Genomic DNA, 14650 nt, shown 5'->3' with positions numbered 1-14650 from the left:
CTGCTGAATCAGAAAGAGGCTCTTAAGGTCACGGTGGTGGATTGCTCACAACGCTGTTTCGACATGAATTTGAAGAGCTGGCCGAGCGCGAACAAGTACGCTCTCAACAGCGGGTGGAATAAGCTTGTTGATGACAATCATCTAAAGAAAGGTGATGTGGTAGAATTCTGGGGCTATAGGCAAGATGGTCTCTTGCGTTTTGCTATGAACATCTGCAAGCGAAGGAACATCTCCGTTGCCCAGCGCTGATTTATCAAGAACATTAGAACACTGAATTAACTTTAAGACTGAGGGCTTTATTTTTTGCACACGCTCCAGATTTATGCTTGACTGTAACTATTTTTTTTTCTTTACTCATTATTGTTGTATAATTCGTTTATCCTCTTTTGTGTGTTAAATTGGATTTCGTGTTACAGTTAAAATAGTGCTTGTTTGTAATTTTCTCTTCTCTTGCGACTAAATCTGACTATATGAAGATATAGGAATTGGATAGAATCAAAATATATAACAGAAGGTTCTCAAGCTTGGTTTTTTTTTTTGGGGCAAATTTCATAACTATATATCTTACTCATAAAAGTAATTTCACAATAAATAATAAAAAATCATATTGTACAAGATACTTGAGTTTTGGTTTTCCTATTTGTACTCACTTAAATTTCTTATCAAGTAAGCAGAACCCTACTTGAACTCAATCAATACCAAATTAAAGTCGAATCTTTGACCGAGTTACTCACAAGCTGAGTCGAATTGTTTGGTTATTATACACCCTTATGATTAGGTTTCATAAAAATTTCCCAATCACGCTAACGAGTCTCATATATCTTTTATTTTTTTTGATTCAAATACAATTAAAAAGAAAAAGTTTTCAAAATAGGAAGAAAGTCCATCTTTTTTGTGTTCCATTATCCAAAAATGTGCAAAAAATGTAAGTTCCATTATGCAAACAAATTCTATCTGCCTTGAAGATTTTGTCTGTTCTGTGACAACAAGAAACTTCAAGTCATAGAAAATTTCCCCTTGAATATCCAGAAAGGCTAAACGTTCTACAATATCATCTTCAATCAAAGTTATGTGAATGTACCCTTTGTTTGGCCCCAATGGAACATTTGACACAAAGATGGGATCACAAATTCGTGTATCAACCATAGACATCAAAACCCAATCAAAGGAAAATCTTGCCCTTCTACTTCAGATAATTTGAAAGTCACTAATCCCTCCGAATCCTATGACCAGCTCTAGGCAAAAGCTCCTGAAACAAAGCATTACTCTCCCCTCCTGACTCAAACATTGCTTTCACATTTTTTGACAAAATTGGATATTTTAGCTTTGAATTATTCACAGCAAAACTGTTTTGATAACCTTTAAATGAGTCCATCACCAAGACAAGACAGTAGTGAAAGCAACAAACTCCACTTTGACAAATCACCAAGATTATATCCATTAGCATCAGAAAGCAAAATCTTGACAAAGGATGTCTCAATCTTTCTTGCACAACATCATATTCTTTTCTGGTTAATACAATTAAAAACATCCCAAACCTCCTTAGATGAAGTGTGGACACTCTCTAAATGTTATATCTAGGCAAACTCTGAAAATTATCTAGAGGTTTTCCCCCATATTCCAAAAACAGGGATTCCAAAAACAGGGGATTAGCTCGCAATCCTGTTATGTGAAAAATCTTGTCCTTCACAATTCTGATCATAACATCTTGACACACATCAAGAGTACTCAGAAAATCTACTTAATTCAAATTTGAAAGTGACACCCTGGATTGCTTGCTTTGCAACTAAGAATTTTGACGCTCCAATTCATTTAGCACTTGTATTTAATCAAAAGAAAAAAAAAAATCTGAAGTACATGAATTCAAGTAAAATTCAGGAGGATAAAGGGAACAATGTGTAATAATAAAAATGATGTCACCCCTCGAACCTATTTGATCATCTATTTGGTCTGTAGATCCTGTACATGACTTTCAATCTTCCCTTTTTTCTTGTCAAATTGGTGATTTTCCGATGGACTTCCCAAATATTTTTTTACAAAGACTTCATCCTTTTTATATTGCTTCTGAATAACAATAACAAAAAATTGCTCACCATTGCTTGGTCTGCTAATTTAAATATTGAGTGCAAAGTGTAGCTAAACCCAAAGGGGGAGAAAAAAAGGTCCAATGTATGAAAAGAAAAGGCAAACCAATAATCTCAAAAAAAAAAAAAAAGTTTTACACTACTACAACTTGAGCCGGTATAGAGGTATTGTCATAGAATTTGCACTTTGAATTGAATTATGTTAGACAAAAAAGCTAAAGTAATTATTCAGCTACATTGCACTGGAGGAAAAGAAACACAACATATTACATTAGAGACATCGTCATCTGTAATTTTATTTGTTTTCTTGTCCAACAACTAGGGACTTGTTCAGTCACATAGCATGGTAATACTTCATCTGTAATTTTATTTGTTTTCTTTTGTCAGGCTTTCCCCATATGCAACAAGTTTAAAGGAGGAATAAATTTGTTTTAGCTATAAGAAGCCCATTTCCAAAACAAATACCAACAGTTTCACAAGAAAATTAGAAGAAATGAAAAGCTATGATCAACACCCCAATTTTTTTAACCACCAGCCTTTGGGCTAATGGCCACCATTAAGCCATTTAAGGCTCCTTTGCCTCCCATCAATTACCACATTAAGTGGTTTCTTAAAAAAATTCAGACGGGTGCGTAGTGCATCTGTCTAGTCCGGTGGTGGTTCAGTCCCTACCGGCCCCTCTAGACCCAGTTGGGTGACTTGTGTCTCCCTCTTAGATTAGGATAGTGTAGGATACTATAGACAAGGTGACGATTAACTAAAAAAAAAACACCCCAATATTTTTCTTTACAGTTGAAAGTAATCCAAAATGCAAAAAGACTGTAAGACTGTAGAGATTAGCATCATAAGTAAAATCTTGAAAAATGACCTTTCAGTCTTGCACAAAGAAGATGTTACTTTCTTAGGGAATTCAATTAACGGGCAAGATTATACAGTTGAATTATGGACTTTCTCTGAATGTTGTAACTAGCTAAATGCTGACGACTGTTTAGAGGTATTCCTCTACATTCCAGAATCTGGGAATCCTAGCCTATCAAAAATCTTGTTCTTCACAGCTTTGATCAAACAATCTTGATGCACGTCAAGATTAAATTGTAGTACCCGACAGATATCTGAAAAAAATTTTGCGCTAACATCAGTAAGGTTGATTCTGCTGTAATATTGTGACAAGATTGGACCTTTGAATCATTAAGTTTTTTGCCATCATAAATTAGGCTCAGATCATAAAGAGGGAAGCCAATGATGCTCTCCACGATTGCTTTAACATCACGAACAGTGTACAACATCTTAACTTGCCAACTTCATCATCAAGTATCAAACTACCATGTTTCCAAAGGAGTTTGGAATTTCTTTCTCCGGACTTGAATAAAACTTCTGACTAATTATGTTTGACCTTAATTATACTTTTGGACTTAGTAATGTGAATCTTCAAATGTGTTCTCTGGAACTCTTGCAGAAATGGTCCCAAAGTAAGTGGAATATATATATTGTTGGCATGGATATGCCCAAATTACATGGTTTTCACTTTCTTATGGAGAATAACAATGAAAAGCTTAAATGATTAAAATCACGAGTAAAAGAATTTTTTTCCTTTTTTTTTTAAATAAAACACATCATAATTTTATTAAATGACAAACTCTACGCTAATGGCAAAAATTACATTGGATAAATACGAGTTCCGACCTTGGCATATTCTTAAGAATCTTTGTACAATTCTAATTTGTCAAGCTTGACATTATTCTCAAAATTCACCATAACGAACAAAAGGTTGAAGGATCTTCTTCATGTAAGGATTGTCCCATTTCAATGACTCCCAACCAAGTAGAGATATTTGGATCACTTTAAGTGCTGGGGGTGCAGAAGGTTGTCCATTGATGGAGGGTAGGAAGGGAGGTAAGCTTTCCAGATTTCGGCAGTTTATTACCTCAATTCTCTCAATAGAGTTACAAATCAGGAGCCTCTTGCAAATATTCCTTAGTATAGGATTTCCTAGCACAGCCAATTTCTTGAGATTTGGGAGGCAACTGATAGTGGTCCTTTAGCATGAATCTTTGTTGCTTGAAGTAAAACTAAAGTAGCCTTCTTCATCGTTTGATACTATCTCCTCCGATTCATTACAACACCAGACCTTAAGTACTTCGAGACTTTGCACGGATTGTAGCAGCCTTGGTGTGAACAACTTCTTGAGCTTGCCACAACGATCAATGAACAAAGATCTAAGGCAGGAAAAAGTGCTAGGTGGAGGAATTGCGTTCGTTATGGTGAAGTTTGATTACTTGAGTTCAACAAATGATTAGGACCAAAAATATTATAAATAACCAACCGAAAAGAGTAATTTAAATATGTATAATACATTAATTAAATATTATATCAAGTATTTCATAAAACACCACAAGTTTTTCAATATATAATATACATACCCGAACTTGCTTCAAAAAACTCAATTGATTAGTTCAACCGCGACCTGTCAATCTCAAATGGAATAATTTATCAAGCTATTCATGAGCTCGAGTCAAGCTATTCAATTAAATTGCACCCTAGGTGAGAGTGAGAATGGGGCGAGAGGGGGCACAGTTAGTGTGGCTAGCGTGTGAGTGTGTGTGGCGACTCGGAGTTTTACTGTACTAAGGAGCGGTAGCAGTGTAGTCGCATCTTGAAGTGCCAAAGTGTCGGGGGGTTGAATGTCAAACTCAACATGGTTTTGCGTACTGTTGTGATTTAGGATAAGACCATTTTGGTATAGAACATTTGTCTTTCTTCTTTTGGGTTGATTACAGCTAATACTAGACTAGAATTCTTTTGGTTTGTAAAATTAAAAAAAAAAGGATAAAATACACTGACCTCTTGTGATTTGCTTACTACCCACGAAATCTCCTCACTATTTAAAAACACCTACATAATTTCATTGTCCTTTGGATTTCTTTGGAAAATGGACGGAAATCATCTAATTTGACGGAAAATGAATGACACAATCTCGACAATCGAGTGTGGTAGCATTGCTTGACAGATTAATGCTGCTATTGCCAAGTTTTAGTAATAAAAGGGTATCAAGTTAATGTGGTTGAGTTCAGCAACATCTCTTTGGTGAATATCAGTAATGGCTTGACTTTTCTAATTTTTGGTTAACTTTTCTAGGCATAGGGAATGATTGTTGGCATTTTTCATGTGAATTGGTCCAGTTATTAATTTTAGTTCTCCATGTTTGGAAATTTGAGGCTGGCTGCTATTACTTTTGTGTTGTTTTAGTTATTATGTTATATGGTTGTAAATAAGAGTTGACTGTACTCCGCTAGTTGTTACTACTGAGTAACCGGGGATCTTCACCTAAAGTGTCGATTCTCGCGTCAAAAGATAGTAGTTACTATGAGTGCGTGGTCGCGTAGCGATTGGAGCTGAGTGACCAGGCTCCTCCATCTGGTAAATGTTGGAGTTCGCGTCAAAAGGCTCTAATAGCTAGAGATTAAGTCTTTTGTTATTCTAAAAAAAAAGGAAAGAGAAAAATAGAAAACGTGATAAAAAAAAGTAAAGATTGTGTTAGAATGTGAAAGAGTCAGCTTGCCGATTTGTGAATTTAATGTTGAGATTTTGGTTAATATTTGGACCATTTGCTGATGAATGTTGAGCAACCATTCCTTTTTCTTATATTAGTTTGCTTTAAATTGGACGAGTTGGTGGTTTGGAAGCTAACTAGGGTATTGTTTCTTGGATCTTGACCATTGATGCTTAATATATGTTTTTCTTGGTCTCTTGGCAATACGGTAGTTGGAGCAATAGCTATTGTCAAATTTTGGTGTTCAATTGCTGTTCTCATGCTTGAGGGCAAGCATGGTTCAGGTGTGGGGGGATTTGATAGGGTGTTAATTGTTAGTAATTTTTATTGTTAATTCCCCCATTGTCCTTGCCAAATATCGTTTAATTGTTAACATATACTTATATTTGGTATTTGGACTTATCTACAGGAAATGGGACTGAAAGGTGCTAAAAAGGGGGGCTTTCTGAAGCAAATTACTTCACACGTGGAAGTCTCCTACAAAGCTCCATCAGTGTGGCCCACAAGAGGGGACCAAAGCTGATTTCCTTTTCCTTTTGGACTGATGAAGAGATGGCTGGTACGGGAAGTCCTACTAGCAATAGGAAACAAGAGAAAATTCGGAGGGCCTCGCTTTTGTACCTTTTTCTCTAAATTCGGCAGAACCACTAGAGGGTTAGAGGTTGTTTTTAGTCGTAGGATAGCTTGGAGCAATAGTTTAGTTTTTCTTTATTTTTCCTTGTCATGCGCACGCCTACTGTTCGACAAAATTTTCCAACGGAAGAATCATCTTTTACTTCTTGATTAATTAGTTAAAGACGGTTTGACGTTCATGAATTCAATCACTTTGCATGGGATTTATTTATGCGGCGTGGCTAAACTTTTCGTCTATGATAGGGTGTCAATTGTTAGTAATTTTATTATTAATTTTCCTCTTTGATCTTGCCAAATATTGCTTTAATTGTGACATATATTTATATTTGGTATTTAAACCCAATTTCAGAAATTGGCACAGAAACCTTCTTGAGAAGATTATTGTGAAGCTCTACACAATTGGCCCACACGCATGGTGTAAACCAACGTCCATCCCTTTTGCTGATGAAGAAGAATTGAATTGCATTTGGCTAGCCAACATCTCAATTGGTGGGGACCGCGAAGAATTAGTATTGTCTAAAGATAGTGTGCCTTTTGTTTGCTTTCTTACAGTAGTAGGATAATTGCTTTCTTGTGATCGTGTGCATTTGGTCAAAGGAAACCCGACAAACAAAAGTTGGCTTTTGCTTTTGTTTTTGGTGGGATTGATTAGATAGAAAAAAAGAATGGTTTCTTGTGTGGACGAGGGGGTGAAGTTTTCCATTTGGCTTGTTTTTATTTTTAGAGAGCTTCTAGCATGAAGGGAGATTTTCTCTCCGAGGAGACTACAAAGTAGAATAGGTAGTCTTTTGTGTAGAGGAGGAACTTGTTCCTTCTTTTGTTGTGTGGTATGCAATTTTTCTTCAAAGAATCTATGGAGACTCAAAGTTTCATTCTAAATTATTAGCGAGTATTTATGTCTTTGAAATCAATTAAATTGTGTGGAAAGTTTCTTATGAGGCGTGGCTAATCTTCTCATCTAGTCAAGGATCAACGCGAAGACGCAATCCCACATATCTGTGAGATCTAATTAATTTTTACGTGTTCCTTAATTTGTTAATATTTGCATGTTTTTTATTTGAATTTTTATGGGATTATTTTGTTAATTGGATATCAAGGGCCTGATGTGCAATTTGACTTATTAATCTCCTGTCAAATTAATCAATTAAATCCTTAATTGTTTAATTGGTTAATATCTGTGGCAACTAGTGTTTTCACACATTAGAGGAACGTGCAATCTGATTTAAATAACCCTCGTAGCGTGTTATTAATTTGGGTTAGGTTTTTCTAGTTCTTAAGGCAATTAGGAAATTAATTCCTACGGTCGTACCTAGGAGTATTTCCTGGTTAGAGGTAATCAACGGTCGTACCTTGGTTATCAATAAATTAAGGAAAAACTGGACGTCAAAGCTTATCGGTGACTATAACTAACCTGTTAATAAAATTAAGTGAACCTTCTTTGCATCAATGATCGGATGAATGGACTGTATCTGCGTAGTTGTATCCTTGGCTAAAATTTATTTATTATTTATTTAATTGCTATTTATATTCGTATTAATTATTTATTTATTTTTTGGTTAAATTGTTTAATTATTTTTAGTTTTATTCTGATAAAAAATCCCCCGTGTCCCGAACTTGAAAAGAATCGAATTTTTCCAGTCCTTATGGATTCGACTCTACTCACTACTATACACAGAAAATTTATATTTTTCTCGAGTAGGTATTTATTATTGCACAGGCTCGACACCTGTCAGTCTAGCCAAGGATTAACACGACGACGCAGTCCCAAATACCTGTGAGATCGAATTAATTATCATGCGTTCCTTAATTTATTGATATTTGCACGTTGTCTGTTTGAATTTCTATGGGATTATTTAATTAATTGAATGTCAAGGGCTCGATGTTTAGTGTGATTTATTAATTTCGTGCCAAATTAGTCAATTAAATTCGTAATTATTTAAATTGATTAATACTAGTGGCAACTAGCGTTTTTATACAATAGGGAAACGTGCAATCTGATTTAAATAACCCTCGTAGCGTGTTATTGATTGGGGTTAGGTTTTTCCAGTCCTTTATGCAATTGAAAAATTAATTCCTACAGTCGTACCTAGAAGTATTTTCTGGTTAGGGGTAATCAATGGTCGTACCCTGGTTACCAATAAATTAAGAAAAAATTGGTCGTCAGAACTCGTCGGCGATTATAACTAACCTATTAATAAATTAAGTGAACTTACCTTGCATCAATGATCGAATGAGTGGACTGTGTCTGAGTAATTGTATCCTTGGTTAGAATTTATATATTCTATTCTTGATTTAATTCCTGTCTATATTTGTGTTAGTTAATTATTTTTTTTTAGTTGAATTGCTTAATTATTTTTAGTATCATTCCGATAAAATCCTCCTTTACCAATTGGAATCTCAAAGAGACAAATATCCCCAGTTCCTGAGGAGACGACCCTACTTGCCACTGTCAACTATTTAGAAAATGTTGTCAACTAATTAATTCTGGTATATCAGATTAAACAAACTCTTCGAAAACATGGTGAATCAAGTAACCCATTGCACACCTAGAGTCCCTGCTCCAGTACCTAGGATTAATTATTGACTGCTTTTGGTAGTTGTTAGGTTCTATTTTATTATTGCACAGGTTCGGTACTTGTCAATTTTTAGCGCTATTGCCGGGGACTGGTGTCAGTTATTTGTTTCTTTCTGAGTTCACTTTTGTTCTAATTTTCTGGTGTTTTTCAAGTGTATGCCTCGTTCTTCTCATACAAGTGAATTAATTTTCAACCTCGAGATAAAGAAGACTACGCGTAGAACAAGAAAAGAAACCAGACAACTCAAAGAAGAGCACTCAAGTGCTGCATCTCAGAGACCTGAGCCAGAAGTTGGACCAGCAGATTCGTTTGGTGACACTTCGAATGACTCGGACCAAGAGGAAGTCATTATGGCAAATGCACAGATACTAAGGGAGTTGGCTGCTCCTAATTTAAATTAGTAACCTTTATGCATTACTTTTTCAAGTTTGAATGATAACACTCCATTTGAACTAAAATCTGGTCTAATTCATCTCTTGTCATCTTTCCATGGTCTATCAGGTGAGAAGCCCTATAAGCACTTGCAAGAGTTCGACGTCATTTGCAACAGTATGAAGCCCCGGGAATCATAGAAGAGCAGATAAAAATGAGGGTCTTTCCCTTCTCTTTGAAGGACTTCGTAAAAGACTGGTTGTACTACCTAACACCTGGTAGTATCACCACGTGGGACCAGCTGAAGAAAAAATTCTTGGACAAGTACTTTCCGGCGTCTCGAGCTGCAAGCCTAAGGAAGGAGATATGCGGTATCAAACAACATCTAGGCGAGTCTCTCTATGAGTACTGGGAGAGATTTAAGAAACTATGCATCCAACACCCTCAACATCAGATAAGTGAGCAACTGCTCATCCAATATTTCTATGAGGGGTTACTCTTCAGGGACAGAAGCATAAGCGATGCTGCAAGTGGAGGGGCGTTAGTAAATAAGACTCCTCGAGAGGCATGGGAGCTAATTGAAGGAATGACTGAGAATTCACAACAGTTTGGTATAAAAGAGGATGTCCCAACGCGTAGGGTGAATGAGATAGAAACATCCTCCATCCAACAACAAATCTCTGAATTGACGTTCTTCGTGCGACAACTAGTTGTGAGAAGTGTCTCACAAGCCAAAGTATGTGGGGTATGTGTTGCCTTGGGTCATTCTACGGAGATGTGTCCGCTAGTTCAAGAAGAAAATACAGAACAAGTGAACATGACTGGCCACGCGCCCGCACCAAGAAAGCAGTACGACCCATATTCAAGTACTTACAATTCTGGTTGGAGGGATCACCTTAACTTCAGCTATGGAGGAAATAGGTAGCCCAATTTTACACCAAACAAATAGCAAGGGTATCAACAGCAGTATCAGCCTCGCACACCACCACCCCCTTGGAACTCAAGTCCGTTCTTGGAAGAGATGATGAAGCAATTGATTGTAAATCAACAGAAGACAGATTCGGATCTACAAAATATGAGAAATCAACTGGGACAGATGCAATCCATGCAAAATCAAATGAATCAAATGGCCATCACGATCAACCTTTTGGAGTCCCAAGTTCAAGAGAAGTTGTCATCTCAACCTGAGTTGAATTGGAAAAATGTTAGTACAATGACCTTGAGGAGTGGCAAAAAAATCCGAGAACGAGAACCGGTGATTCCTAAGGACAAGGACGAGGAACGAATTGAGAAAGAGTTGGAAGAGGAGGGCAGAGACAACAAAGATCAAAAGGTACTCCCGCACCCAATCACTAAAGGTAAAACTAATCCACCTTCCTTTCCTAGCAGGCTAGAGAAACCAAAGAAACAGGACAAGGAGAAAGAGATCCTGGAGATCTTCCGCAAGATGGAGATTAACATTCCCCTACTGGACGCGATTAAATAAGTGCCTAGATATGCAAAATTTTTGAGGGATTTGTGTGTCAACCGAAAACGGTTGAAAGGAGATGAACGAGTTATAGTAGGGGAGAACGTGTCAGCAATCTTACAAAGGAAGCTTCCACCGAAATGCTGGGATCCAGGTATGTTCACCATTTCCTGTAAGATAGGTAATACCTTAATTGGGAAGGCCATGTTAGACCTAGGAGTTTCGATTAATGTCATGCCCAAGTCCATATATGCTTCTTTGAACTTAGGTTCTTTGAAAGAAACGTGAATAATAATTCACTTAACTAACCGAACCAATGCATACCCTGACGGGTTTGTTGAAGATGTGTTAGTAAAAATTAATGAATTGATTTTTTTCGCCGATTTTTATGTGCTAGACATGGAGGATGAACACTCCCACGACCCATCACTTTTACTGTTAGGTAGACCATTCTTAAGCATAACTCGAACCAAAATTGATGTTAATAAGGGCACCATGTCTATGGAATTTGATGGTGAGATTGTTCATTTTAACATTTTTGAAACCATGAAATATCCTTCAGAATCACATGTTGGCTCTATTTTCTCTATAAATGTTATTGACCCTGCTGTACAAGAAGTTTTTTAAATTGAAGACAGAGATGAGTTAGAAGTCGCCTTGACCTGGCATTTCGAATCAGAGATGACCCTGGGGTAGAGTTGAGTGAAGAGTTCAAATGTGTGATTGGAGCGTTACAGATGTTGCCAACCACAAAAACAACGTATGATCTCGCATCCATTTTTACACCCGAACCTCACGAGAGGTTACTTTCATCTGTGGTGCAGGCGCCTGTCTTGGAATTGAAACCCTTGCCGAAACACCTAAAGTACGCATACTTGGGTGAAGGGGAGACACTCCCAGTGATCATCTGCGCGAGTTTATCAAAGGTTCAGGAGGACAAACTATTTTGAATTCTCAGGGAACATAAGTAGGCGATATGATGGACCATCGCCGATATCAAGGGAATTAGCCCGCCGTGTGTATGCATTGAATTCGACTCGAGGAGGGTGTTAAACCTATCCGGTAGGCTCAAAGGAGACTGAATCCCCTAATGATGGAGGTAGTGAAGAAAGAGATCCTGAAACTACTGGATGTGGGGATAATCTTTGCAATATCAGATAACCCCTGGGTGAGTTCAGTACAGGTGATCCCGAAAAAGGCAGGGGTGACGGTGGAATCAAATCAAGAGGGTGAACTCGTACCAGTTCGAAAGCCCACCGGGTGGCGGCAGTGTATAGACTATAGGAAGTTGAACACCGTCACAAAAAAGGATCATTTTTCCATTCCTTTCATTGATCAGATGGTAGATTGATTAACAGGTCGAGTTTACTATTATTTTTTGGATGGATTCTCAGGTTATTTTCAGATTGCTATCACACCCGAGAACCAGGAGAAGACGACCTTTACGTGCCCATTTGAAACTTTTGCATATCGAAGGATACCGTTTGGGTTGTGCAATGCACCTACTACCTTCCAAAGATGCATGATAAGTATTTTTTTCGAGTATGTTGAGAAGATTATCGAGATTTTCATGGATGATTTCAGTGTGTATGGTGAGAGTTTTGACAACTGTCTAGATAACCTGAAATTAATTTTGGTAAGGTGTATAGAAACTAATCTCGTGCTTAATTGGAAAAAATATCACTTTATAATCGAACACGGAATAGTTTTGGGGCATGTAGTGTCGTCTAGGGGTATTGAGGTTGATAAGGCAAAAATAGATGTTATATCTACTTTACCTTACCTTGCGAGTGTGCGGAAAGTGCGTTCTTCCTTGGGTCATGCAGGTTTCTATCGAAGGTTCATTAAAAACTTCTCGAAAATTAGAGCACTCATATTCCAACTTTTACAAAAAGAGGTGCCCTTCGATTTCGATGAAGCATGTAAGAGGGCGTTTGACAGGTTGAAAGAGCTATTGACCTCGCTACCTATTATACAACCTCCTGATTGGAACTTACCGTTCGAGATCATGTGCGATGCCGGCGATTATACCGTGGGCGTGGTGCTGGGTCAACGAGTAGCAAAAATAACTCATGCTATATACTATGCATCTCGAGTCTTAAACGGATCTCAATTAAACTATTCCACCACTGAAAAGGAGCTTTTGGCGGTAATTTTTGCTTTAGAGAAATTCAAGTATTATTTATTAGGTGCTAAAGTTATTATTTTTTCTGATCATGCAGCATTGCGGTATTTGTTGACCAAGAAAGAGGCAAAATCACGACTGATAAGGTAGATACTATTGCTACAAGAGTTTGACCTGGAGATCAGAGACAAGAAAGGGGCAAAAAATCTGGTAACAGATCACTTGAGTCGAGTACAAGTCGCCGAAGACGTCCTCTCGTTGAAAGAAACTTTTCCCGATGAGCATTTATTTTCTGTTAATTTATCCTTACCTTGGAATGCGGATATTATTAATTTTCTAATCACTGACAAGTTCCCTGCAGGATGGCCTAAGACGAAGAGGGACAAGTTGAAGAGTGATGGAAAATCCTACATTTGGGATGATCCTTACCTCTGGAAGTTGGGTGCCGACCAAGTCATCCGTAGATGTGTAAGTGAAATTGAAATCCAATTTATTTTAACTTATTGTCACTTTTTTTGCGTGTGGAGGTCACTTTGGACCAAAGAGAACGGCTCGTAAGGTGCTACAGAGTTGGTTCTATTGGCTGACCCTCTTCAAAGATGCCTACTCATTTTGTAACTTCTGTGACAAGTGTCAACGAGTAGGTAATATTTTTCGTAGGGATCAAATGACCTAAACCCCAATGATTTTTGTTGAAATTTTTGACGTTTGGGATATTGACTTTATGGGTCCTTTTCCTTCGTCTTATGGTTTTTTGTATATATTGCTTGCTGTGGATTATGTCTCAAAATAGGTGGAAGCAAAGGCCACCCGTACTAATGATTCCAAAGTGGTTGCAGAATTCATAAGGTCTAATATTTTTGTCCGCTTTGGGATACCGCGAGCGATTGTAAGTTATCGAGATAGCCATTTCTGCAACAAGACGATTGCTGCACTTTTTAGGAGGTACGACATCTTACATAAGATATCTACACCCTACCATCCTCAAACAAACGATTAGGCGGAAGCATCGAACCGAGAGATCAAGTCGATCTTAGAGAAGATGGGTCGACCCGATAGGAAGGATTGGAGTATGAGATTGGACGATGCACTATGGGCATATAGGACGGCGTACAAGACACCCATTGAAATGTCCCCTTACCGGTTGGTATTTGGGAAACCATGTCACCTCCCGGTCGAGTTCGAGCATAGAGTGTTTTGGGCGGTCAAGCAATGCAATATGAATATCAAGGAGGGCAGAATTCAAAGAAAGTTGCAATTACAAGAATTGGAGGAGATTCGAAATGAAACATACGAGAACGCGGTGATTGATAAGGAGAATAATAAGATATTTCATGACCAACAGATTTCTAGGAAGACATTTGTGTGCGGGCAAAAAGTTCTACTGTACCACTCAAAATTGAAGATATTTCGAGATAAATTACGTTCTTATTGGATTGGTCCTTTTGTTATGACTAATGTCTTTCATTATGGTGCAATAGAGATCCAGAGTATGAAAATGGAGAAGAAATTTGTAGTGAATGGCCACCGTTTCAAACCGTATCATGAAGAGTTTCCGGTTGAACGGGTGAAGATGGTGAAACTGGAAGACCGAATTCGCTTAGTTTAAACAAATCTTGGGCTATGTCTAGTAAAAACATTAAAAAATGGCGCTCTTTTGGGAGGCAACCCGAACATGGATTTTATTGGGGTAAAATACATAAAACTCCCCTATGGTTAAGGAAATTGACACGAAACCTCCTCATTGTTTAGAAACACCCACTTAACCCCCTGTGCTTTGGACTTCTTTAGATTTTACCTGCTGACCGGTTGGGAAGCTAGCGAGTGATATTGACGCGACTT

The 14650-nt window shown here is 37.6% G+C and overlaps 1 protein-coding gene across 1 annotated transcript; it reads left to right on the top strand.

Moving 5' to 3' along the window:
- The first annotated feature begins 11776 nt into the window (after window positions 1-11776).
- Window positions 11777-14417, top strand: LOC113694248 (uncharacterized). The gene is made up of 5 exons (XM_072071239.1): window positions 11777-11954; window positions 12510-12832; window positions 13160-13276; window positions 13602-13697; window positions 13809-14417. Exons 1-5 carry the CDS (start codon window positions 11777-11779, stop codon window positions 14415-14417), a joined length of 1323 nt encoding a protein of 440 aa, XP_071927340.1.
- Window positions 14418-14650: the final 233 nt, after the last annotated feature.

The sequence above is a fragment of the Coffea arabica genome, chromosome 1e (genome assembly GCF_036785885.1).
Source record: "Coffea arabica cultivar ET-39 chromosome 1e, Coffea Arabica ET-39 HiFi, whole genome shotgun sequence".
NCBI lineage: Eukaryota > Viridiplantae > Streptophyta > Magnoliopsida > Gentianales > Rubiaceae > Coffea > Coffea arabica.
This window is presented reverse-complemented; position numbering and strand designations above follow the sequence as displayed.

What these genes read in the sequence shown, in the direction of transcription:
- LOC113694248 (XM_072071239.1), top strand. Translation starts at nt 11,777, where the DNA reads ATGGAGGTAGTGAAGAAAGAGATCCTGAAACTACTGGATGTGGGGATA. An exon ending in CTGAAAAGGAGCTTTTGGCG is followed by an intron (nt 12,833 to 13,159) that starts GTAATTTTTGCT and finishes ATCACTGACAAG; the next exon opens with TTCCCTGCAGGATGGCCTAA. An exon ending in TTGGGATACCGCGAGCGATT is followed by an intron (nt 13,698 to 13,808) that starts GTAAGTTATCGA and finishes ACAAACGATTAG; the next exon opens with GCGGAAGCATCGAACCGAGA.